Source organism: Thamnophis elegans, chromosome Z, assembly GCF_009769535.1.
Source record: "Thamnophis elegans isolate rThaEle1 chromosome Z, rThaEle1.pri, whole genome shotgun sequence".
Taxonomy (NCBI): Eukaryota; Metazoa; Chordata; class Lepidosauria; order Squamata; family Colubridae; genus Thamnophis; species Thamnophis elegans.
Window position 1 is genome coordinate 66,659,726 of NC_045558.1, and position 27,861 is coordinate 66,687,586.

The 27,861-nt window shown below is 44.7% G+C and overlaps 1 protein-coding gene across 1 annotated transcript in view; it reads left to right on the top strand.

Moving 5' to 3' along the window:
* Nucleotides 1-27,861, top strand: part of BMPER (BMP binding endothelial regulator) — a 464,374-nt gene that overhangs the window by 103,578 nt on the left and 332,935 nt on the right. The window contains exon 3 of the mRNA XM_032234511.1: nucleotides 25,463-25,562. Within this exon, the coding sequence (XP_032090402.1) occupies nucleotides 25,463-25,562 (100 nt within the window). The remainder of the gene's footprint in view (nucleotides 1-25,462; nucleotides 25,563-27,861) is intronic.

The following is a 27,861-nucleotide window of genomic DNA, read 5'->3' on the forward strand; positions in this document are numbered from 1 at the left end:
GCCAGCGCACCTTCCGTCCATAAAGCAGGATGTCTTTCGCTGTACGGTGGGGCACGGCAGCATACACTTTAAAGTGCCAGCGTGCCTTCCGGCCATTCAGCAGATCCCAGCACGCCTCCCGGCCATAAAGCAGGATGTGTTTTGCTCTATGGTGGGGCCTGAAGGCATGCCGGCACTTTAAAGTACATGCCGCTGCGCCCCACCATAGAGCAAAACATATCCTGCTTTATGGCCGGGAGGCGCGTTGGCACTTTAAAGTGCATGCTGCCGCCCCGGCCATTCAGCGGGACCTGCTGAATGGCCGGAAGGCACATCGGCACTTTAAAGTGCATGCCGCCGCACCTTGCCATAGAGTGAAACATGTCCTGCTTTATGGCCAGGAGGCGCGCTGGCACTTTAAAGTGCATGCCGTTGCCCTGGCAACGGGCTCGGGGTGGCAGCATACACTTTAAAGTGCCAGCGCGCCTCCTGGCCATAAAGCAGGACATGTTTCGCTCTATGGCAAGGCACAGCGGCATGGCTTTAAAAAATAAAAAAGTGCCAGCCTGCTGGCGCAGAGGCGGGTAGAACACACACACACACACACACACACACACACACACACACAAATTACTTATAATAAAACAAATTACAATTACTTACAAATAATTTTGAATTCCTCCCCCCTGCCCCCTCCCTCTGACCCACATACCTTTTCCAGCTGTGTTAGAGGATTTCTTGTCCGCCATGATAACAATGTAAAAAGAAAAAGGCAAGAGCTGCTCTAGCCAGGCTAGGATAGTTGCTGCTAGAGTCACCATGTAGATGACTCTGCTTAACTGTTTAAAAAAAGCCTCTAAACAAAGTGCCCTCTGCAGGAGGAGGCGAGAGAACCACGTGCCTCCTTTGTATAAGGTATTTTTTGCCTTTTAACCCTTGCTTAACTCTGCTCAAGTAATCATAAAGCTAGAGTAAAGGAGGCCCGTGATTCTCTCGCCTCCCCCTGCAGTTAAGCACTAACCAGAGTCATCCACTGTGACTCTGGCAGCAACTTTTCTCTGCCTTTTTCTTTTTAATTTTGTTTTTCTTTTCATCATGACAGTGATGAGGCCCTGCCTCCCCTGACTGCATGTCCTTGCTAGCCATCTGCCTGTTAGCATTCTCAAAAGTATTTTGGTTTGTCTGTTTTATCTGTAGTACCAAATCCTTCTTTACTATTTATGTCTAATTAAGTCTATTTGTTGTTTTATATTGTATTCTTTTTCCAAAGCGTTCTTTCTTTGCTTTTTAAATTTATTTTCTTTTGCCATGTAAGATATAGCAACTCCCCTCATGTATGCCTTTGTATCCCATAGATTTTGTACAGATGTGTCTTCTTTTTTATTTTCTTTAAAGAAGAGATACAATTTATTAGTCATCATCAGTTTAAATTCCTCATCTTTTACAATCAATCTTTTCAGTGTCCATCTTGTCATTCTCTTTTTCCCTATCAAATTTATTTTCATGGGATTATGATCTGCCCAGAGATTCGTGCCAATTTCAACTGCTTCACTTCTGATTGCAATTCTATTGAGGTCCAGAGCATATCAATTCTGGACCATGATTGGTGTCTATTCGAGTAATATGTATATTGGTTTATGTTCTGACCCCCCTTTTCCGCTCATTAACAGACGACAGTCAGACAGACAGACTTAAAAGGAAAGAACTTTATCAGCCTCGGCTCAGGCTAGCTGCGAGCCCAAAAATAAACATAAATAAAGTCTCTGGCAAGAAGATAACAGAATGCAAAAACAAAGTTCTCTTACAAAGCAAATCACTTCTCCTAGTGTCTCCTTGAGTCAGGGTTACAGAAAGCAAATCACTTATCCAAGTGTTTCTCACCATGACCCGTCAAAGCCGCGCCCGATTAAACCGCGCCCGATTAAACTGCGTCGCTGACGTCATCAATAGGGCGACAACAGCCAGCGCAGAGAAAGGGCGCTTTAAATAGCGCTTTGAAAGCAAGCCGATTCAACTTAAGGTAAGGGTTAGGTTTAGGGTTAGGTTAAGGGTTAGGGTTAGGTTTAGGGTTAGGTTAAGGGTTAGGTTTAGGGTTAGGTTAAGGGTTAGGATTAGGTTTAGGGTTAGGTTAAGAGTTAGGTTAAGGGTTAGGTTTAGGGTTAGGTTTAGGATTAGGTATAGGGGGGTTAGTTTTAGGTTTAGGATTAGGGTTTACAGCGTGCTTCTGTCTCCGCGCTGTTGTCGCCCTGTTGATGATGTCAGCGACGCGGTTTAGTCGGGCGCGGTTTAGTCGAGTGCGGTTTTTTGGTGGAACCATTTCTCACAAACAAACCACGATGGATGAATGATGAACGTTGACTTCTGCAACCAGGGCGTCACACCATCAGTCCTTTTATCTTCAGAAGACCACACTAACGAGCCCCAGCTGCATTGTTATTCCTGCATCCCGACTCAACTCACAGCAAACTTCTGCTGAGTCACAACAGGTTTATATCCTGGTTTCTCTCTCTCCAAACATCTTTTATTTTCTTTTTTATGAAAGATTCTTTTATTACATTTTCATTTTCCTTTATACAATCACTTAAATACTGTGCAGTTAAAAAAAAAGAAACAATAAACAACTCATAACACTTCTATCCTACATACACCCTTCCTTCTACCCCTCCAACTTTCATTTCCCCCTTCCAACAATCCCCTCTTCTACTTCCCCTCTCCCTCAGCCATTCCTTTCTCCCCTTCCCACCATCTCACCCTCCTTACATTCCCTTCTCACTCCCTCTTAATTCCCCCCTCTTCTTTCCCTCTACACCTCGCTTTGGTGTATTTCTAGTATTCATTGGTCTATTTGTTTTGTACTAAAACAAAAGAAAAATAAAAGGAAAAGAACGAAGAAAAGAAAAAAAAAGGAAAAAAAAGCAACAGTATCCAAGTGCATTCATTGTTCTGAAAATTGAGTCTATATTTCCACCCTCCCCCCCCACCCACCCCCTGAACCCCCCTACCTGACCCCCTTCCGACTTCCCAGGTCCCATTCCCGGCATCATTCTTTATCAAGCAAAGTCTGGAGTATATTGAAACCAAATAGATTAGAAGTTACAAAATAATAATAATAAAAAAATATATAAATAAATAAAGAACAAAAAAGAAAAGAATAATAAAAAGGGAGGAGCCTGCTGGTGGTGGCAGCAAAAAAATCAGCTGCCTCCGAATTCCTGGCTACGTACCTGTTTAGAGGATCTTCCATCTGACGTCTTATCAGGTTTTCTTATCCTTCAGGCAAGAAGGAAAGAAGAAATTGTTTTGCTGGCAAATGCTCTTCGATTTTTGCAGCTTTGTGCTTGCAGGGAAAGGGGGGCTAGCCCAAGGCAGAACAGCTGTCCGTGCTGGGAATTTCAAACTGCCTTGTGCAGGACAAAGTAGGTCTCCCCCACTCAGTTCAAAGTTTTGTTTGATTTAGTCTTATCACGAGCTGAATCCATTTCCGTGGACAATAATTGTTTATCAACATTTTAGCTTCTTTTCTTTTTCTCCTCCGAAAAATTATTTACTTAGAGGCTTTTAAAATGGCGCCGAGCAGGCTGGTTTCTCCGGTAATAATGAACACTTTTTGTTAATCCTCACAAGAATTCACAAGAATTCAAAACAAAAGAGATTGCTTATCATATGTTTTGGTTTCACAATAGGCCAGCAGAAGCTTTTTAATTAGTTTCATTTCTACAAGAATCTTACTCCTTCATTAACTTTGCTTATCTGGAAGTTAAATGGTGATGAATCTGCTGAACGGTCTTGTTACAATGTTTACTCACTGAAAGTTTTGCCAAGCTTTAAACTTCAAAATAAAAGCCTCTTTACTTAAAGCTGCATATTCAGGCAATAGAGTTTTATTAACTGCAGGCAGATAAATTTTGAAATGGCTTCAAAACCAAATATTAACTTGAAGTTGTAAAATTTTTTCTTATTACTATTCAAAATACCAGCTTCAATTTTGTAAAAGGCTTTCTTATCCAGCTGCGTTACAAGATGGCGATTTTATAGCTTCTGCGTTTGATATATGACACACTCAATCAGCTCTATTCTCCTGAAGACTTCTCCTTACTAACTGTTAAAAGTCTATAAATAGTATCCCATTTAAAACCGAGGGGAGCAGAGACTTTGTTTGTTTGTGCGTTTTTTATAATGGCTCCCAAATCGAAGCAGTCTAAGCGTTTCCTTAATAATACATCTCAAGAAATTGTTACAAAATCGCTGCCCTTGCCTCCCACGCCCTCTACTGGAGATCTCTTAATGCAAGAATTTCTTTTTTAAACCCTTAAAGAGTTCAGACAGGAAATTAAACAACTTTTATCGGACTTATATGATAAACTGGACGCCAAGATTGCTCAAACAAGGGAAGATACGATCAGAGTTATGACTGTTATGACAGATTATGTTTCTGAAATGGAGGACAAATTGGAATTTTTGGAAAAAACTAATTCTAATTTGACATCTAAAATTCAAACGTTACAACAGGAAGTTGAAAATGCTCAAAAACAACTCGTTATGATAAATTACAATAAGACTGCGTTTGCAATAAGAGTCAGAGGATTGCGTGAAAAGGAACAGGAGAACTTGAAACAGACCTTTTTTGAGGCTTTCAGACGTTCGGTGGGAAGTCCGGGATTTAACTTTGATTGGCAGATTCAAAAAATTTATCGCCAGAACTCGTGTGTAGCAAAACAACGACAGCTTCCAAGGGACATAATTATATATTTCACCACAAGAGAATCCAGAAATGCGATAATACAGAAGTTCTACAATAACAGGCTGCGAATCGATGGACAGGACTTGATTGTTTTTAAAGAAATACCATCTCAAATATTAAGAGCAAGGAGAGACTATACTTTCTTAACTGAAAAACTCAGAGATTCTCAGATACAATATAAATGGGAAGTGCCATCTGGTATCACAGTCACATTTGAGAACCAAAAATATCGTCTCAATTCTGTTTGCGAAGCCCAAGATTTTTACAACAAAACTCTGAAGGCGGGACTTCCTGACTCACCCGGACTTGGAGAAAGACAAGGAGAAGGAGAAGATAAGTAGCGGGACATGTGGCTACAAGGCGGAGGGTGTTGCTTTCCCCTTCCGGAAGGGCAGAAGAGTAAAGAATAAAGATCCAGCTATGCCTTTAAAATACTTCTTAAATTTTTAATTTGAATAAAATTTCAGGACTCCTGTCTGGTATAAAATGACAAAGCTGTATACCGATGAAGAGATATTGAGACTGAAAGAAGCGGTGCTGAATTTGGACATATATTGTATGGGACTTATATAAGACTTGTTTGAATCTTAATTTAAACTGCGCATGATCTATTCTTTGGGGCGAGGAGAGCGGAGATCGTAGTTTTCTTGGATTGTGGTTTGGGATGAATGGAGTAGGGTGGCGTGGGGTAGATGGAAGGGTAGTGAAAGTTCAATTAGATTACCTTGATCCAGAATGTAAGCTGATTTTTGTATAAATTGTTATTTGAATACAACGTTAAGAAACATTATCTGGAGGGTCTACACGAGGGTGGAGTAAATATGAGAGGAGCAATGGATGAGGATAAAATATATATGCGGACACGGGTAAAGGCAGGATGGGAGGTATAGAATTTATATGCGGAAGCAGGTAAAGATATTGTTTAAGATTTTAAAAATAATGAGAAGCTGAGGTTAATGTTAGAGAGTATATTGACTTCTCTTTCTTGGGGGGGGGGTTCCCCCCCTTTTTTTTCTTTTTATTATTCAAAAATCTTTTATTTTCAATTCCTCTGCCATTTTGAAAAAAGGATTTTGGTAACATTCTTCTCTTCCTTTTTTTCTTTTTGTCACTTTTATAATATAATTTTTTAATCAATTATTGCATTATGATCTCCCAGGATGCAGATGTTATCATGCGATGTATCACAGATGGCATTGTGTAGTTTCCTATAAAATTGCTTTTGTGCTCCATTTGGTGCATAAATCTCTACTAATAAGATTTTATTCTGATTTATTTCTATCTCTACTATCAAGATCCTTCCTTCATCATCCTTGTAAATTTGTTTGACCGAAATCACCTCTTTAATATTTAAGACTATTATTCTTTTTGTTTGTGCTAATGAAGCGTATACAATCCCTACTTTAGGGTATTCTAGCTTTTGTTTTTCTTTTATATGGACTTCTTGTATTGCTATAATATCCAAATTTTACTTCTTTAATCTGTTAAATATTTTCTTTCTTTTGGTAGGTGAATTTAATCCGTTGATGTTAAGTGATAGGATTTTTATCTCTTCTTGCATTTTTCTATCAGTACCTTGGTTTTGTGCTTCTTGTTGTTCTGACTTCTTTTGTTTCCTGGTGTCTTCTCTCATAGTTCTCCATCTTTTCTTCCTTTCCTTCACCCCTCTCTTTGGTTTGTAACACAATCTTTTCTTTTTCCGTTAGTCCCGAGTCGCTTCCTTCCAAATCTTCCTTTTTTTCCACTTCTTTTTCATTGCTGATACATAGACTGTAGAATTCCTCTGCCTTGCCACAGTGTCTATTCTGTGTCTTTTATCCTGCCACATGACTATAATGCTTTGCAGAATCAGCCACCTAAAGTGGATATTATATTTGGTTATGTGGAAGTCAGGAATTGGTAAGGTCTTCGCAGTTCTCTGACCCTTCTTGGTACTTGCATCAAGACTGTTAATTGTTTTCTTCTATATTCTATTGGTTCATCTCTCGTTCTGTGTAATATTTCATCTGGGATTGATTTCTTCACCAGTCTAATGTGTATTTCCTTTGGTAAATTGTGTCTCCTTGCATAGTTTGTCTTTACTCTATAGTAGTCTAATCCAATTCTGTCAGCATCTCTTCCTTCTCAATTCCAAGTGCTTTCATTAATAATTCTCCCATGATTTCCAGCAGGTCTCCTCTCTCCACTCTAACATTTTGGAAGCATAGATAATGCACCAATTTTTCAGACTCTAAAAAAAAGTCTGTATTTTGAGCTCCCTATTGGCCTGAATTAATTTTTCACTAATTTCATCTATTCTTTTTTCTTCTTTCTCCGTTCTCATTTCCATTTCTTGCAATCTTTGCTCATTTTTCATAAATTGTTGTTGGAAGGATTCAAATTTTTCATCCATCATCTGCATCTTTTCCTTTAGTTCTCTTGTATCACTCCTTACTTCTCCAATCTCCAATCTCTTTCCTTAGTTACCTATGGTTTCATTTCATCCCTTCTTGCATACCTTGTAGTATGACCTGAAAGTCTTTAAATGAATTTAACCTCTCCCTCCAAAATATTTCCTCCATGGATCATTGGCCTGAGGGGCTCGGGGCTGCTTCTGTTAATTGAGTACCTTGCTTTCTCCCTGTCCCAATCTTCATTAAATTGGTAATACTCATCATTTTAACAGCCTCCTCCCAAAAATAACCTTTTATCAAGTTCTCCCACTTTTTCTTCCCACCAATATAAGCCTCCACCTCTCTAGATACTATAAGCTATTATAAGCTATTATAAGCTATTAATATTCTATTTTGTATCATATATAGATAATTATAAAGCATACACAATTATCTTATATGAGAGTATATTGAAGTGAATTCGGCAGCGACGGAGTCTCTAAACCGGATTGCGCCTCTACGGCCGCTCCGAGGCAGTGGATCCAGGAGGGCGCCTTGGTTTACTGAGGAACTCCGGGAGATGAAGCGCCGAAAGAGACGCCTAGAGCACAAATGGAGATCCAGTAAATCCGAATCGAACCGAGCACTTTTAACAGCTTGCATCAGAGAGTACATCAGGGCAATCAGGACGTCAAAGAGATCACATATTGCCTCTCTGATTGCGTCCACTGAGTCACGCCCAGCCGCCCTGTTCAGGATAACCCGTTCCCTCCTAAATAGGAGGGATACGGGGGATCCTTTGCAGGGTAGGGCTGAGGATTACGTCCAATTCCTCACGGACAAAGTTGCTCGGTTTCGGGCGGACCTGGACTCCAATCCTGCAGAACCAGCTGAGGCACTAAGGGATAATCTGGTAAACCATCGCTGGATTGATTTTCAAGCTGTTACCCCTGAGGACGTGGACAAGGCGATGAGAGCTGTAGGTGCCTCCACATGCGTGCTGGACCCGTGCCCCTCCTGGCTGGTTGTTAACAGCAGGGAGGTGACACGGGGCTGGATCCAGGCGGTTGTTGCCGCCTCCTTATGGGAGGGGGTCTTTCCCCCTGCATTAAAGGCGGCGGTGGTGAGACCCCTCCTGAAGAAACCATCCTTGGATCCAGCCGTACTAAACAACTATCGTCCAGTCTCCAACCTCCCCTTTGTGGGGAAGGTTGTTGAGAAGGTGGTGGCCTTTCAGCTCCAGCGGTCCTTGGAGGAAGCCAGTTATCTTGATCCATTCCAGTCAGGCTTCAGGCCTGGCTACAGCACAGAAACCGCTTTGGTCGCATTGACCGATGATCTCTGGAGAGCCAGGGATGGAGGCCACACCTCCATCCTGGTACTCCTTGACCTCTCGGCGGCTTTCGATACCATCAACGATGGTATCCTTCTGCGACGACTGCGGGAGGTGGGGGTGGGAGGCACTGTCCTACGGTGGTTCTCCTCTTACCTCTCGGACAGGTCGCAGTCGGTGTTAGTCGGAGGGCAGAGATCGACCCCTAGGCCCCTAACGTATGGGGTGCCGCAGGGTTCGGTCCTGTCCCCCCTTCTTTTTAATATCTACATGAAACCGCTGGGGGAGATCATCCGACGGCACGGGATAAAATACCACCAATATGCGGACGATACACAGCTGTATCTGTCCGCCCCGTGCCAACTCAATGAAGCGATGGACGTGATGAGCCAGGGCCTTGAAGCTGTTAGAGACTGGATGGGGGTTAACAAGCTTGTACTCAATCCAGATAAGACCGAGTGGCTGTTGTGCTTCCCTCCCACTAATTGGCCAAGTGTTCCATCTCTCAGGCTGGGGGGTCAAATTGTACGCCCCTCAGACAGGGTCCGCAACTTGGGAGTCCTCCTGGACCCACAGCTGACTTTTGAACACCATTTGTCAGCTGTGACCAGGGGGGCATTTGCCCAGGTTTGCCTGGTGCACCAGTTGCGCCCCTACCTGAACCGGGAGGCTCTCACAACAGTCACTCGTGCCCTTGTGACCTCTAGGCTGGAGTACTGCAATGTGCTCTACATGGGGCTGCCCTTGAAGAGCATTCGGTGACTTCAGCTGGTCCAGAATGCGGCCGCGCGAGCGATCGTGGGTGCACCTCGTTTCACCCACGTAACACCTATCCTCCACGAGCTGCACTGGCTGCCTGTTGATCTCCGGGTGCGCTTCAAGGTGCTGGTTGTCACCTACAAAGCCCTTCATGGTATTGGATCTGGGTACTTGAGAGACCGCCTACTGCCAATTACCTCCACTAGACCAATAAGATCGCATAGATTAGGCCTCCTCCGAATTCCATCAGCCAGCCAATGTCGACTGGCGACTACCCGGAGGAGAGCCTTCTTGGTGGCTGTTCCGACCCTCTGGAACGAACTCCCCGTGGAGATCCGGACCCTCACCACCCTCCAGACCTTCCGCGCTGCCCTTAAAATCTGGCTGTCCCAGCAGGCCTGCGGCTAATGACTTTAACCCCACCCGAATGGTATGACTGTTGTGCTTTTCTTTTTTTTAACAATGTACTGTCTTCTTGTTGTAACTTGTTTGTCTTCCCCTCCCCCTGAAATGTGAGCCGCCCTGAGTCCCCTCAGGGAAAAGGGCGGCATACAAATAAAGTATACAAATACAAATAAAGTATACAAATATCAAGGCTAGATATCACAATTTTAGGTCACTGTTGAAGATTCTTAATATAGTTCAGCTAAAGTTCAACTAAAGTCTGTTATAATAAGTTATAAGTAAGACTCTCTATGTGATGTTCTTTTTGCTCCCCCCCAATTAATAGTCAGTTAATAGTCAGTAGTCAATAGTACTTCAAAAGGCCAAAAGGCCAAAATAGTCCCTTTTTTCAGCTTCCCTTACATATATATCTCATCAGTGTTTTCTCTCTTCGACCAGTAGATGTCACCCTATCTCATTTTATGTTTTGAAAAAAAGCACTGTCACCGTTTCAAAAGGAAACCATTAATCACCAAACTTTCATGCTGTCCTGCTCTCCCATTGGTGCTGCTCCAAACTTCTTCTCCAATCTTACATTAAATCCAAAACTCCAATAATCTCCTTTGCCTAAACACATTGGTAAATGAAGAAGATAGAAAAAAAAATGGAGTATTCCTATTGTTCCAGCCAATCCGTATTATTCTCCTTGATCTCCTATCTTTACCCTGCCAACTCTTGTTCTTTCCTGTTCGGGTGAGGTTGCCTCCCCCTCCTTTCAGTTATAATTGTGTCTTCCATCAGGGAAACTCCTCCAAATGATCTCTTTTAGTTTCAACAGTTGGAACTAAATTGCGGCCAGGAACTTTCCACCATTGTTCCACTTAATTCATGCTTACTTCATCCAGCTGTCAGTCGTTCAGGTCAGCCATTACTGGTTGTCTTCTCCCCATCTGATCTCCAAGAGATTTCTCCTGCTTCACTCCATCTGGAATTCTGATATTCAGGTCTCTGACTTTGCTCCCATTTTTTTTGAAAAAAAAAGATTTTGGGGTTCAAATAATGTCGATAAAATCTAAAACCATCATAATAAATGAAAGATCTCTAGTATATCTAGAAGAACATATGTGTAAATCATTTTGAGAACAACACTAGTCTGATAAGCAGCTCTATGTTGAATTTCATTTTGTTAGATAGGACCCAGCGTTCAAGTCTGTCAAGATCCATCTGGCTCTTGAGCCTATCTTCTATTCCTGCCACTTAGTATCATCTGCAAATTTGGTACCGTATTTTTCAGAATATAAGATGCACCGGATATTAGACACACCAAGATTTTTAAGTGGTAATCTGTAAAAAAAAAAAAAAAAAAAAGGTTTTGCACCCTGCAGACATCCCAAACCCTCTGCACCCCTAATTTTTTTGTGAAAAAATGGGGCATGCAGAGAATTTGAGAAGCCTGCAAAGTGCTCCTGGGGGCTTGGGGAAGCAAAAATGAGCAAAAAATGGCCCATTTCCACTTATTTTTGCCCTCTCCAGTCCCTAGGAGCACTTTGCAGACCTCCCAAACCCTCTGCAGTTCTATTTTTGTGAAGGGGTGGTGGTTTGGGGAGGCCAAAAATTCTGTATTCAGTGTATAAGACGGCCAGATTTCACCCTCTTTTGGGGGAAAAGGGTGTGTCTTATATTCCAAAAAATATGGTAAATTTCCCTTCTATTTCCTCATCTAAGTCATTTATGAAGATATTGAAGAGTTCTGGCTCTAAGCGGAATCTTGTGGTACCCCACTGGTCTCCCTGTAGACTTAGACCCATTAAGGACTACTCATTGAGTATGGTTTGTCAACCAGTTATCAATCCATCTGGTGGTGATGCTATTTATCCCAATTTTTCTAGTTTACCAAGAAGTAGGTTGAATTCCTTGCTGAAGTCTAAGTATATTATGTCCACAGTATTTTGCTGGTCTATTAATTTAATCACTATGTTGAAGAATGAAATAAGATTAGTTTGGCATGATCTGTTTTTAACAAATCCATGCTGACTGCTAGTTATTACTTTACTTGTTTCTAGATGTTGACAGATCTGGTTTTTAATTATTTTTTCCAGTATCTTCCTGGGTATTGATGTTAGCTGATTGGTCTGTAGTTTCTTGGGTCTGATTTATTTTCCTTTTTTGAAGATGGGAACTCTTTTCCAGTCCTCTGGTAGTTCCCTGGTGCACCAGGATTTTTGAAAGATGTGATACAATACAGGGGTGGATTTCATCTTTTTTACTACCTGTTCTGTGGGTGTGGCTAGGTAGGGGGGCATGTGATTGAGTGGGCATGGCCTACTTGATGTCACTGTACACACGGACACTCAGTTGAGAGGCTGGCAAAGAAGCCTCGGTTTCTCAGAGGAAGGAAGCAGGGATGATGGCCTGGTGCTCACTTCCCTTACTTCTCACTGCCACTCTCCCCCTTGTACTTTCCCTGCCAATCACCCAGCTAAGCAGGGCAGGCAGGGCCTGGGATGCAGCCAGCGGGGAGGGAGCAGTAATGCTCCATCCTGCAGGGGTGGCGGTGGCGAGTGGTAAGGGAAGTGAGCCCAGTGCCATGGAATGGCCAGCCTCCCCTCGCCTTCCACACAGCCTCTCCCAGCAGGGCGCCTCCCATTTTGCCCTGTGTGCACCCCCTCCCCGCCGCTGCTGTTTTTACAGTGCCGAATGGTCAGTGCTTCGCCCCACATGTCCCTCAAAGCCAACATAGATGTTACTTTGGACAAGCTATTGAAGCTTCTTTTGTTTCACCTCCCCTTCTGATCTGTCTCATCCAGCCCCCCTTACACATTCACACCACTTGCTGCTGCTTCTGCAGTGCCGAATGGTCTGTGCCCTCCCCCCCACATGTCCCTCAAAGCCAACATAGATGTTCCTTTGGGCAATCTATTGAAGCTTGTCTCTTTTGTTCCACCTCCCCTTCTGATCTTTCTCATCCTCCCCCCCCTTACACAAACATACACACCCTCCACTTGCCATCAAGGAGAAATTGGGAGAGGGAGAAGAAGGCTTTTCCCTCCCCCTGATTTCTCCAAGGCTGGCTGTTGTGAAGAAATGCTGCACCTGCTTCATTCTCTTTGAGAGCCACCTTGCAAAATGGGGAATTTTCTGATATTTTGCAAGGCAGTTCTTAAAAAGAATGAAGTGGGCCTGGCATTTCTTCACAACAGAAGAGGCCAGTGCCATGTTGCACCTTCCTCCAGCCTCAGTTGTTACAAAGAAGCGCCACACCCACTTCATTCTCTTTGAGAGTCGCCTTGCTTCGCACCACACTAGGCAAGCGCAGCCAGGGAAAAATTGGGGGGAGGAGAAGATTTCTCCCTAGCAGAAGCTCAGCCTTCTCCTCCCCCTCCCCCTGATTTCTCCCTGGCCATGCTTGCCTCGCGGCAAGCAAACAGATCAGAAGGCAAGGTGGAATGAAAGAGCCAAGCTTCAATAGCTTGCCCAAAAGAACATCTACATTGGCCTTCAGGGACATGGGGGGGGGAGGTCCTGAAACCAGTCCCCCTCAAAGTCCACTGAAATGCTAAAGGGGTGGTGGGCCACCTTGCATCTGCGTGAATGATCCCAAGCCTAATGCCAAGGCCAGAGCCACTCAGGGTACGACTGGAATGGGGCCACAAATGCACCAGCCACACATCATGGAAGGCCCTCCAAGCTGCAGAGTTCCCTCCCCACCCAGACGAAGGGGGGATGACACCAGGCAACAACAACCAATCATCAGAATTCTATGACAGTGACAACAAGGGCGAAAACACCCTGATGGTGCGAGGACCAATCTGCCCTTTTCTTTTTCCAATGTGCCTCACAGCCCCAAAAACAGGAAGCCAGGGGGATTTTCAAGCCCCAATAGACTCAGGCTGCACTAGATGCTTGATCAACTGACCACAGCCTTGAAACTGAGGATCAGAGCAAAAAGACTGGCCCACCCAATCTGGTTCAAACAGGTCAACAGGTCCCTGATGGTGGAAGCCTATGCCACCCACCTGACTGAACCAGTGAGACTAGAGCTAGTGGATCACTGGGAAGTAATTGGATTCATAATAGCCCCCAAAATGACAGATGCAGTCATACTGGGACTCTCCTGGCTAGACAAGTGGGGGCCAACCATCTGGTGGCAAGGAGGTACCCACAGACATAGGATAGAAAAGGGCCCCCAACCCCTTCCATCCCAGCAAGCAGAAACACCACCCAAACACTGAACCCCCCCCAGAGCCCACCAGAACATCTGGCAGCCACATCCAACCAGTCTTCTTCAAAGAAAAAAGAGATGGAACTATGAGACTGTGTGTGGACTTTAAAGGAATCAATGCAGTGTGCGTGCACAACCTATACACACTCCCTCTCATGAAGGATATGCTTTCTCACTTGGCCAAGGGAAAAGTCTTCACCAAACTAGACCTCAGAGAAGCATACTACCGAGTATGGATCAGGGAAGGAGATGAATGGAAAACAGTGTTCAACTGCCTCCTAGGGAGCTTCCAATTCAAAATGATGCCTTTCGGACTGCAGGGAGCCCAGCAGTGTTCATGTAGTTAATAAATGAAGTGCTACATGAGCAACTCTACAAGGGGGTCTTTGTCTACCTGGGTGACATCCTCATCTACATGGAGACCATGAACGACCACATACCCCTGGTCCAACAGGTACTGGAAAAACCTCTGGCAGCCAACCTGTATGTCAAGCTATCAAAATGTGAATTCCACCATGCATGGCTAGACTACCTGGGCTACCGAGTGTCAAATGAGGGAATAGAGATGGACCCAGCCAAAGTACAAGCTGTCCTAGGCTGACAACCCCCTCGCACCTGCAGACAGCTACAAAACTTCCTAGGGTTTGTGAAATTCTTTAGGCAATTCATCCCCTCCTTTGTGAAGATTGCCAAACCCATGACAGACTTCTTAAAGATAGGGATCCCAGGAACAAAACCTCGCCCGGGACAACCTCTACAGTGGGACCTAACTTGCCAAAAGACATTTGAAACACTAAAAGAAATGTTTGCAAAGGAACTGGTGCTGAAGCATCCTGACCCCCGAGCAACCCTTTGTGATCCCAGTAGATGCCAGTGGAAGTGGTGCTACTTCAAAGAAACAACCGAGGAAATTTACAACCCTGTGCCTACACTTTCCGCAAGCTCACAGGGACAGGGAGATGATGGGCTACATGGGAAAAGGAGGCTTTTGCGGTGAGATGGAGACACCTGTTGGAAGGGGGCCAGAAACAGTTCAAAGTCTGGATTGACTCCTGGAGGCTCTCAGGACCCTGCAGAAACTATCACCCAAACAAGTCCGACGGGCTCAGTACTTCAACTGCTTTGACCGTACTAAAGCATATTCCCAGGGGGGAGATTTTCTAGCTGACTCCACTCTCCTGCATGCCCCAGTATAAATGCGATCAGGAGCAGGTGGTGGACGCCATCATTCCCTCTACCCAAATAGCTGCCCAAGTGACCACCAGATGACAATGCTGTGACTAGCAAGACCAACCAGCAAGCAACGTAACCATGAGACTCAAAACCGAACTGCTAGCAGACCCTTGGTTACGAAACAACCAACACATCTTGACAAAAAGAGATGACCTCGCATGGAAGGGGATGAAACTCTATGTCCTAGAATTCCTACGCACCCTAATTCTCCAGAGGAGCCACAACGCCAAACTGGCAGGCCACTTTGGATTCTGAAAGACGTTACACTTAGCCTGGAGGCAGTTCCGGTGGCCTGGCATAAAGAAAGATGTGGACAGTTACATGAAAAGTTGCACCATCTGCTCTACAATGAAGAGACGACTGGGAAAAAACCCCAGACTGCTGCAACCAGTAGCAGAGGCAACGAGGCCTTGGGAGGAGATTGTAATGGACTTTATAGTAGAGTTGCCAAGAAGTGGGGGAAACACGGTGATTTGGACTGTAATAGACTTATTCTCCAAACAGGCACACTTCATACCCTGCAGCAGACTACCCTCAGCTCACAAGCTGGCCAAACTGTTCTGAAGCACATTACTGTCTGCATGGAGTACCTCAAAGAATTATCACAGACAGAGGGGTCCAGTACATGGCTAAGTTCTGGAGGGAGTTTCTATGGTCCATTGGGTCATCCCAGGCCCTTAGCTCAGCTTTTCACCCGAGCACCAATGGGGGGCAGAGAGACTGAATGCTATGGTAGAGCAGTTCCTGACGTGCTAGGTGAACTATCAGCAGTCCAATTGGGCAAACCTTCTGTCTTTTGCTGAGGTCACATACAATAATGCCATTCACAGTAGCATAGGACCAACACCGTTCAAAGTAGTGAGTGGCATGGATTTTGTTCCAATGCCTGAGTATCCAAGGGATCCCCCTTCCTTAGTTAGCTTGACTGATTGGATGTCAGTGCTAAAAGCAACCTGGGAGAATGTCAAAAAAGCACTGGCTAAAGCAGCACAAACCTATAAGAAACAGACAGATAAACACCGAGCTCCACAATGACCATTATTGGTGGGAGAGAAGGTTTACCTTTCCACAAAATATTTGAGGTTAGGACTTCTTAGCAAGAAACTGGGACCAAAGTTTGTGGGACCATTCCCCATAGTAAAGATCATCAACCAAATCACAGTGCAATTGAAACTGTCCTGACTGCTAGGGAAAATACACCTGGTATTCCATAGTAGCCTCCTAAAACCCATGGTCAGATCCACTCTGAGACCACTACCCCAGGAGCCTCTAGGCTCTGTGGTCATAGGGGGCCAAACCCATTATGAGGTGCAATGAATCCTTGATTTGAGGCGACAACTCTAGTAATTAATCAAGTGGAAGGGCTACCCCTTGTCAGAGGCATCTTGGGTAACGAGTAGAAATATCCAGGCTGATTGCCTTATAGAAAGATTCCATGAAAAAAATCCAAACAAACCTGGGGGGAGGATGTAGCCTTGAATCCTATACTTGTACTCAAATTGTTTTTGCTTCGCACAGATTACTTTTGGAAACTGAGGGGAGCCGAATGTCAACTCAATGTTGTCATGGGGACAGAATGAGGGGGAGTGCATTCCACATATACTGTTGCCTGGAGTCAGATTTCAGATTACTGCAGCTGGTTTGGGAGGAGTGCATCTTATAGGGACATGCAAACCTATGGCATGCGTACCACAGGTGGCACATGGAGCCATATTGAGTGGTACACCAGCCATCAGCTCCGATGTGCATGGGCGTGCTGGCTAGCTGGTTTTTCATATTTCTGGAGGGCCGGGGGGGGGGGCTTTCCACTCCTGAACCAGTTACCTGGTCGCCGCTTGCTTGTCCTGCCCCACCCAGTCTCTACTCTGCAGCTTGCCTGCTTGAAGCGCTGCGCCCCTGCTAGGTAAGACTGTGAGTCATGCCTTAGCTAGCTACCCCTTCCCCACGGCCCTGCCATGCTTCCCTGTCTTCCACATGGTTTTACTGGCAGATCCCCATGCCCGCTAGCCTTCTGAGATCAGCATCCAGCCCGTCCAGTGGGCGGCCCTTGGTGAAAATGCAGACACTGTGATGGGGCTGAGAGAGGCAGCAGCGATGCTGCGGCCCGGGGCTACTGCACATGCACCCGCTCTGTTTCTGCAAAGGCAGAGCCCCTGCCCCCACTGCAGGAAGATGCTGCCTTCCACTCGGGCCCGCATGCCTCTCATGCCAGCTCCATGGGGTTTCAGGCTCCAAAGCAGCCCATTGGCTTCCCACCCAGCCACCTGCCTGCTCCTCGTCCATGGTGCTGCTTACCGCTGCCGAGGAAGCAGAGCAAGAGGCAGAAGCCGCGGATGGATGGGGGAGCCCTACGTGTGGAGCGGGCCGTGGTGCAGTTTCCTTCCCCTGGAACTCCAGACTCCACAGGCTGAATTCCCTGAGTAGCGCTGAGTAACGCTGGTGGTCCATTCCTTCTCTTTGAGAGCTGCCTTGCAAAATGTCAGAAAATACCCCATTTTGCAAGGTGGCTTTCAAAGAGAAGGAAGCGGCCGTGGCGCTTCTTCAGAGGAGCCGAGGCTGGAGGGGAGTTTAACATGGCTCGCCTAGTCTCCCACTCCCCACCGACCAACGTCTCCAAAGCCACCGCTATTGCAGCTCTGAGCGACCCATGTGCACCTGAAGGCTGCTGGGGAGAAATCAGGAGGAGAAGGAGAGGGAGATGCTGGAAAAGAAGCCTTGGATTCCCCGTTGCAGCAGCTCTCAGGGGAAGGAGGCAGGGATATTTGCTGGTGCTCGCTTCCCAAGTCTTCTTTCCTAGCCTCCCTTGTGCGCGCACGCTCACGCGCACACACACAAACACACACCGCTTGCTGCTAGGTGAGGTGAGCGCCGGCCAATATCCCTGCCTCCTTCCCCTGAGAGCTGCTGCAATGGGGAATCCAAGGCTTCTTTGCTAGCCTCTCCCTCGTGCAGCACTGTGTGTGTGTGTGTGTGTAAAGGAGGCTAGCAAAGAAATCTTGGGAAGCGAGCGCCAGCCAGTATCCCTGCCTCCTTCCACCGAGAGCTGCGGCAGTGGGAAAACCAAGGCTTCTTTGCCAGCTGATGTCAGCCTCTGCTTTGCTGCTGCTTCGGCTGCCATTGAAATGGGGGAGGGGGGCATGGTATTTGAGAGGGGAATACTGATTGTGCTGGAGGAGAATCCTGGAGTTTGCTGCCCCTCTTGCTGCGCATGCGGAGGAGGTTTCCCACCAAGGCCAACGGCACCGACATTCCATCTGGGTGATGCCTTTCGAAGTTATCTCACACCTGACACTTGGGAGAATTATGATTGGACTGTAACTGGGATGCCAAGGGGTGGGGAATGGGTTATTCTATATATCAATCGCTTTCGGGCCTAAATAATCAGTCTTTCGCTTTGCTACGCTTCTAATCATTTATAATTAGTAAAAGTACACTTGATTTCTATCAATGGAGTCTCGTGGTTTTCTTTCCTAATTATTCAATGGAGGAGTGCTGACAGTAAGCGAAAGACTCATTCACACCCCACCAGGAGTTTTCAACCTACCGTGGGGGGTGTACTCACAAGAAGAACGGAGAAATGTCATTGCAAGCAGGCGATGATGAGGAGATTGAAAGAGAAACTGCAGAACCAACTTTACCTGAAAGGCTAGCTGGCCTGAGGATAGAGAAGCCTGCGGTTCAGCCCCGGTGGACTTTGGGAGTGGGGCAAAAAGAGGATTATGAGGATTATGAGAATTTGGATGCAGGAGTCACCAGACGTAAACAAAGGAAAACCCCAGCAGACTGGAAAGAAACTATGACCGAGAGGAGGTCCCGGGAGAGAGAAATGGAAAGAGAGCAAACGGAAGAATTTGCACAAAGGTACTCCTTGCATAAATTTAGGGAGGGTGAAGAGGCCGAGGGGGGATGGGAGCAAGCAAACCCAGAAACAGTCTCCCCCCCCCAGCCAGGGCTGTTGCCAGAGTAGGGGGGTCCCCCAGAAGACGCAGAAGTGCAAATGTCCCTCCCTTACCAGTAAAATATAACGGTGATACAAAGAGGTTGGGTCCTTTCGTCATGCAGATTTGCAACTATGTGGAAAAATATGGCCAAGTTTTAGAGTCAGATGAGATGAAAGTGCGAATAGTTTCACTTTCTTTGGAAGAAAAAGCGGCTGTTTGGATGGTGAGCTTATACCAATGTAATTCCCCTGTCCTGAGGAATTTTAATAGCTTTATGACTGCACTAAAAAGGAGGTTTGATGACCCACTGATTGAGAGACGAGGAAAGGTGAATTTTATGGCCCTAAAACAGGGAAATAAGCCAGTGGCTGAAGAGGTTCAGGACCAGTTTGCATTGGGATTAAATGAGGACATTTACCAACAATGCGTGAACAGACACCTTCCTAAGCAAATTGTTGCTGGCTATGAAAATACAGTGGATGTTGAACTAGACTTGATTAGAATTCAACGTGTGAAAGGGGAAAAAGCAGAGAGATCACCCCCCCCCCCCAGCTCAAAGGGCCCCATTCCACATCAGGGGTGAAGGGAAGGGAAGCTCCACCGGCAAAGACAAGCCTTTCATGTGCCTCCGTTGTGGAAAAGGAGGCCATAGCGCCATGAATTGCCGCGTTAAACTTCCTCTGCCCGCCCAAACCCCTACCAAGAGGAAAGGGAAGGCAAGCAAGGCCCTGAGGAAGAAGGGAGCTGCACTCGCTGCTGAAAATACCCCCCAGTGTTTCCAGCCAGAGATGGAGGAGGGAGCGGACGTGACCACCAGCTCCTTGGATGACTCCGATGACGATGGCTCGCCTCAATGCGTGAGTTCACATAAAGGCCCCATGTTGATCCCAATTGAGTTAAGGGTGCCACCTGCTGGGGAGACAGAGCGGCTTTCCGCCCTCCTTGATTCAGGCTGTTCGAGATGTATGATTAACCCTGCAATGGTTGAAAAACTGGGCTTGAAATTAAGGACTTTGAAAACCCCTATTGTTTTTTGCCAAATCGATGGATCCATTGCAGGGGGAGGCCCGGCCCATTTCTATACTGAACCTCTAGAGATGAAAATGGGCACCCATGTGGAATTGATCTCTTTTATTGTGGCACCTGGGATGGACAGACCCCTTATTTTGGGACTCCCCTGGCTTCGTAAATGGAACTCTCACATTAATTGGAGGGAGGGGTGGCTGCACATCCGGACCAGCACAGCCCCAGACGGGGATGCCAACACCCCTGAGCCTGGTGGCTCCAGCCCCGCATTGGCCGCCAGGGGCCAGGAGAAAATTGAGGGGGAGGAAAAGATTCCGAAAGAATATTGGGACTTAAAAGGGGTTTTTAGTGAAAAATCTTCGGATAAGCTTCCACCCCACAGGAGCACTGACTGCTCCATCGAGATTTTACCTGGAGTGCCGCTTCCAAAACCCCAAATTTACTCTATGTCGCCCAGGGATATGGAGGAAATGAGGAAGTTTATTGACAAAAACTTACAAAGGGGTTTCATTGAACCAGCCAGACCCAAGGTGGCGGCACCTGTACTATTCAGGGAGAAGAAAGATGGCTCTCTGCGCTTATGTGTGAACTTTAAGAACCTTAATTCAATCTCTTCTCATAATCTCTACCCTTTGCCTCTGATGAAGGACATGCTGGCCCAACTGGGAAAAGGCCGCATTTTTACTAAACTGGACTTAAGGGAGGCATACTATAGAGTCCGAATTAAGGTGGGAGATGAGTGGAAGACTGCTTTCAACTGCCCCCTGGGGAGCTTCCAGTTCCGTGCAATGCCTTTTGGCCTGCAGGGGGCACCTGCAGTTTTCATGCAGCTAATTAATGAGATTTTGCATGACCACCTTTACAAAGGCATTATCGTATATTTAGATGATATCCTTATTTTCACGCAAACTTATGATGACCACGTCAAGTTGGTCTGCACCGTCCTGAAGAAACTCCAAGCTGCGGAACTTTATGCCAAGTTATCCAAATGTGAATTTCACCAGGAGAAGATAGACTACCTTGGGTATCGCATCTCACCCGCGGGGGTGGAAATGGACCCCGCTAAGGTCAAGGCGGTCACTGAGTGGGAGGCGCCCTGCACACGGAGGCAATTGCAGAAATTTTTGGGTTTTGCTAATTTCTACCATCAATTCATCCCTTCTTTTGCCAAAATTGCACTTCCCATCACTAATTTGTTGAAGTCCAAAGGTGGGCCGAAACCTAAACCTAGCAAGTCGTTGAATTGGACCATGGAGTGTCAAGCTACGTTTGAAAAGTTGAAGAGACTTTTTGCCGAAGAACCGGTTCTGAAGCATCCTGATATGGACAAGCCTTTTGTCGTTCAAGCTGATGCCAGCGACGTGGCAGTGGGAGCCGTTTTGCTTCAGACGAATGACCAAGGTAATCTACAACCTTGTGCCTATACCTCTCGTAAACTCACAGAGACAGAGAGACATTGGGCGATTTGGGTTTTGACCACATGGCGCCATTTCCTGGAGGGCACTAAACACCCGTTTGAGGTGTGGACTGACCATAAGAACTTGGAAGCTTTGAGGACTCCCAGGCGACTCTCCCCTAAGCAGATGCGATGGGCTCAGCATTTCAATCGTTTTAATTTCACACTTAAGTACATCCCGGGGGGGAAGAATTTCATGGCTGATGTTTTGTCCAGACTCCCTCAGTACAACTGCTCTAAGCTGAGTATTGTTCAACCCGTAGTTCCCGCATCCAGCCTCGCTGCTCCTGTTGTTACTAGGCAACAGACACGCACTACAGTGGACGTGTCTCAAGATTTCCTTTCCGACCTCAAAAAGGCCCTTCCTCAGGATGATTGGTTCCAGCAGCATCAAGGTGAATGCACAATGAGAGACGATTTGCCATGGATTGGAGCGAAACTTTACGTCCCTGCCTCTCTTCGTCTCGTGGTTCTCCAACGGGCACATGATTCCAAGTTGGCGGGGCACTTTGGCTTTGTGAAGATGCTGCATCTTGTGAAACGACAGTTTTGGTGGCCATCTTTGAAGAAGGACATTGAACTTTATGTTGCCAGCTGTCCTGTTTGTGCAGCCGCTAAGCGCCCGCCGGGGAAACCGCAAGGTTTACTCCAGACTGTGGCTCGCCCTGTTGCCCCATGGAAGGAGATTTCTATGGATTTCATCGTCGAACTTCCTGAGAGCCAGGGGCACACTGTCATATGGTGGTTACTGACTTGTTTTCCAAGCAAGTTCATTTCATACCTTGCCCTAAGATCCCTTCTGCGAAGGCGCTCGCTAAACTTCATTTCTCACGTTTACTGCTTGCATGGCGTGCCTGACCGCATAATCTCTGATAGGGGCGTCCAATTCATCTCCGTCTTCTGGAAAGAATTCCTTAAACGCATTGGCTCCGCCCAGGGTCTAAGCTCCACCCACCACCCTCAGACTAATGGGGCTTGCGAGAGGACTAATTCTGTTCTAGAACAATATTTACGTTGTTTCATCAATTACCAGCAAGATGATTGGGTGGACTTGTTGCCACACGCGGAAGTGGCTTATAATAATTCTGTACATAGCAGCACTGGATTCACCCCTTTTCGGGTTGTATTTGGCAAGGACTTTGTTCCTATTCCCGAAATTCCTCTAGAGCAACCTCAGGTTTCGTCCATCTCCGACTGGAGTGAGCAGTTGCGGCACATTTGGCCTTTGGCACTTCGCACTTTGGATGCTGCGCACCGTGCGCATAAGAAACAGGCTGATAAGAAACGTTCTCAACTTTATCAGTACAAAGTGGGTGACCAAGTTTATCTCTCCACGAAGTTCCTTCAAACTACGCAGAAATCAAAAAAGTTGGGGCCTAAGTATGTTGGCCCGTTTCCCATAATCAAGGTCATCAATCCTGTTTCGGTTCGCTTACAGCTACCCAAGCACCTCAACCGTGTATATCCTGTTTTCCACATTAATCTCATTAAACCTGTTCGTTTTTCATCTTTGCGTCCGCCAGTGGACCCGCCACCTGCCCCCCTATTGATTGATGGTGAGCAGCATTTTGAGGTTCGGGAAATCTTGGACTCTCGTAGACGGCGGAACCGCCTTCAGTACCTGGTGGCTTGGAAGCATTTTCCTCAGTCTCATGACGAGTGGGTGGACAAGTCCCATCTCCTGCTTCGCCAGTTCTATTCTGCTTATCCGGACAAGCCCTAGCAAACTCTTGTTCCTGTCTTTCTCTCTCCCCCCCCCCTCTATTTTTCTTTTTCTGTTTTTTGTTGTTTGTCTGTTTGTTTCTGTTTTGTCGTTTTCCAGGCCTGACCGCCTTTTTCCAGAGGAGGGCCGGATGTCAGCCTCTGCTTTGCTGCTGCTTCGGCTGCCATTGAAACGGGGGAGGGGGGCATGGTATTTGAGAGGGGAATACTGATTGTGCTGGAGGAGGATCCTGGAGTTTGCTGCCTCTCTTGCTGCGCATGCGGAGGAGGTTTCCCGCCAAGGCCAACGGCACCGACATTCCATCTGGGTGATGCCTTTTGAAGTTATCTCACACCTGACACTTGGGAGAATTATGATTGGACTGTAACTGGGATGCCAAGGAGTGGGGAATGGGTTATTCTATATATCAATCGCTTTCGGGCCTAAATAATCAGTCTTTCGCTTTGCTACACTTCTAATAATTTATAATTAGTAAAAGTACACTTGATTTCTATCAATGGAGTCTCATGGTTTTCTTTCCTAATTATTCAATGGAGGAGTGCTGACAGCCTTACTTACACACACACACACACACACACACACACACACACAATTTGCTGCCGCGCAACCTCTTGGAGGAAGGAGACAAGGATACTGGCTGGCGATCACTTCCCTTACTATTCATTGTAAAAAGCACGCGCACCCACTTCATTCTCTTTGAGAACCGCCTTGCAAAATGGGGTGTTTTCTGACATTTTGCAAGGCGGCTCTCAAAGAGAAGGAACGGACCGCCAGCTCTATCAGGGAAGTCGGCCTGAGGAGTCATTTTGCAACTGGAGCCAGCCTTGTGCCCTGTGCACATAGTTGCCCAGGAGCCCCAAGGCTTACAACCACCGTCTCCTGAAGCAAAAACGGCCTGTTCCAGCCCTCCAGAACTCTGAAATGGCTTCAGGAAAGCCTCCAAAGGCTGGAGAGGGCAAAAAATGGCCCCAACTGGAAGTTTGGAACCGATTCATTTCTGACTTCCAGAGGGCCTCTAGGAGGGCAGGGGAGGCTGTTTTTGCCTTCCCCAGTCTTCAGGAAAGCCTCTGTATCCTGGGGAGTGGTTGCATGTGCATGCACAGGGGTCATGTGCGCATGCACAGTTGGGTGGGAAATTGAATTGAATTCTGGCACGCTGTACAAAAAGGTTTTGCCATCACTGTTATAGGGTAATGTGATTTATGACAAAGACTGAGGGGAGGGAAGGAACAGGGCTAAAGTTCAGAGATAAATCAAACAAAGCATAGGCTTGGCTGCGAATAGATCTTGCCTAGATTGTGCTACTAATAAATGACTGGTTTTGTTTTGAAAACTTGACTCATTACTTATGAATCAATTAGGGCATTTTTAGGAAATCTGACATGACTTGTTTTAAATACCATAGTTAAGCTTAGTATGTAGACAAAATGAATATACTAAAATATATTTCCAAAACTGAAACAAACTCCCATCCTTCCATTTTGTGAATGGAGAAAATCCTTCTTCAATTTCAAAATATTCTGAAGATCATTCTTCAATTTAAAATCCCAAAACACTGTATTTAAGTTTTACTTTGGAAACAATAGTGCTTCTTGTTCCTGGTGTTGATTGGATTGTCTCCTTAAATTGCAGTGTATTTGTTTTAAATTTTGTGTTCTGTTAGCAAAATGGAGTTTACAAAAACCACCATTCTCTTTATTGGTGTGTGTGTGTGTGTGTGTGTGTGTGTGTGTGTGTGTGTATTTTAACTTGCCTGTGCAGCATATCTGGATTGCTTGCCTCCTCCCCACACACTTCTGCCACTCTTTGCTGCTTGGAAAGGTAATCAATTCACCTGAATTGCACAAGCCGTGCAGTCCCAGAATGTGCTGACAAAGGGGCCGGCAAGCTGCAGCTGCTGCCAGACATCAGCCCTGCTCATTTGCTGCCTTTCATGTGTGCACTGGGGTTGGCTGGAGCAGCCAACAGGCTGATCACCCTGAAATTGTGTTTCCCTGAAAATAAACCCTAGTACTTATTTTGGAACCCCCCAAAATATACGTTCGGGTCTTATTTTAAGGGAAACATGGGTATATATTTAGGATGGTTTTTTCAAATTGCCGTTGCTTTCTTTCTCTTCCTGATTTTCCAGCTTGTTGTATGTGTGATACAAAAAAAAAGTAAGCAGTGCCAGTTATTTGCATAAAGGGAATAATCATGTTTTCTCTCTGTGTCCCAAATTGGCAGAAAACAGACAGCAACATTAGATTCTTTTATTGATACATATATTGCTTTCTATTTTCGCACTTGACAGAACAAGGAAGTGACATGCAAACGTGAGAAGTGCCCTGTACTTTCGAAGACATGTGCTCTGGTTATTAAGCAAAGAGGAACATGCTGTGAGAGATGTAAAGGTGTAGTGTTTTCTCATTTTTTAATTAATGCTAATTTTATGATATCATCTTTAATAATGGCTAATAAAAAGACATTATGTATGAATGGTTACCATTTAATATTTGTAGTCCAGAAAATCAAGATGAATCTATTATGATAATTGTAAAATAGGATTAAAAACAAAAAATCTTGGTTTTTATAGTAGTGGTGTTAAGTGGACAGCAAGTCTCTATTGGAAGGAGTACTGTATTCTTCTAGTAAAGTGAAGCCGGGCATACAAGTGTTATCCTTTAGGCTGATCTCCTTCTTGTAATACCAGGTGGTCAGTAGATATTTTACCAAAGGTATCATTGACTGTAAAAGTATAGGAAACTGTCTTTGTTCTCATCATTATTAGTATGATAATATGGAGAGGATGTGCAGATTATTTGATACTTATAATGTCTACTCTATAAGGTCACTTCATCAGCAAGATAATCTGGTTCTTTTCCAGGTGTATTTTTTCTGTGTTGATTATTGTTCAGTGAACAGTTGAAGTTTTTTATTTTCTATGTAAAAGTTGAAAGATGTTTTTGAAAAAAAGTGGGATAATAAGGCAAGAAATTGTTTAATAATTAAACATTATTAGGAATATATTATTGATAAATATGTACGAACCTTAAAAATTGCTATAATATTTTCACAGTAAACATTGCAAGCCAGGGGTCAACAAACTCATTTGACTTTCCCATAAGGCTAAACTTTTTTTAAAAAGTTTTTTATTTTTTCATTTTCATAACATATAGTCACTTTTATATTATTACATAACCAACATTATAGTATATTGTTAAATGTTGACATCAGTTCAACTTACCATCAACCTCCCAAAATGATCCTCTTCTGCTCTTCAAATGCCATATTTATACCCTATCCATCACTTTCTTCTCCCTCGCTACTCCTCCCAACCTCCTTTCTTCCCTCTGTCATCCTTCTCTTCTCTACTTCCCCTTCTTCTCTCCTTTTCCTCTCTCCCCTTTCCACTCCTTCTTTCTCTCCTCCTCTTCCCCCTCCCTACCCTCTCTCCTATCCCTCTCTTCTTCCCTTATCTCTCTCCTCTACTCCACACTCTTCATCTCATTTACTTGGTGTATTTCAGTCTCTGAGCTAACTCAATTTCATGTTGATGGTATTTATACTTATGTTTCAATATACATCTTTAATTTTAATATATATCCTCCTCCTTTTTTGAAAGAAAAAAATTATACATATATAATAATTATATTGTTTTTTTTTAAAAAAAAAACAGCCTATTTTTAGCTGGGATGTCGACCTGGTTACAATTCCCAGCTATTCTCATCATTATATTTATATAGTTATACATCATTATGCACCTCAAATTTGTAGTTCTGTCTTTATAATCTCAATAATTTTTCATTATAAGTATATTTCATGCCCCCCCTCCATTTTTCCATATCTTGACTTAGCTTACCCTTAATTGTCTTTAAATAACAATCCTTGCTGTTCAATGTTCATTACAATTCCATTAATCTACTATATAGAATAACAAGCAGTACACACCTCACTTTGTTCATCACCTTAAGAGTTCCATATGTGTCCATATTTCATAAATTTTAACCTATACTTAATTGTCCTTCCATTGTCATATTCAATCAATTAACAAAGTTTAATTATCATGTATAAAATTCAATCACATACCTCTACTTTGTATTCTTCACACAACAGTTTCATATTAGTCCATGTTCCATATATTTTAAACTTTATTTAATTATCTTTCTGTTATCATATTCAATCAGTTTGCAACTCAGTTTAATTATCATATATAGGAGTAAACCACATATCTCAGCTTTATATTTCCCATATAATTATTTCTAATCTGATTTTTTCCTAGTAAGTCTTTTGTCTCACTTCTCTATTCCTGTCTTCTCCATTTTCTTTGTTTTGACATGTCCACCCTCTTCAATTTTCTGCAAGCCACTGTCAAACCAATGAAATCTTTTGTAGTTCCCTTTGTTGGGGCATAACCTCCCTCTTCAGTTTTCCTTATGCCACTGTCAAAGTCAGTGAAATCTTTTGTCTGCTTTTTATTTCCTTTTGTTGGGACACATCCCCCTTTTCAATTTTCCCTATACCACTGTCAAACCCAATGAAGTTTTTTGTCTGTTTTTTTATTTTCCACTGTTTCTACCACTTCATTATCTCCCATTCTTCTTCCTTCACTTCTTTAATATCTAACTTCAAGATTCTATTTAGACTTGATTTTAATGATTTATGCATATTTTTATAATTTCACATAGTTCTTTGAATTCCCACCTTTCCATA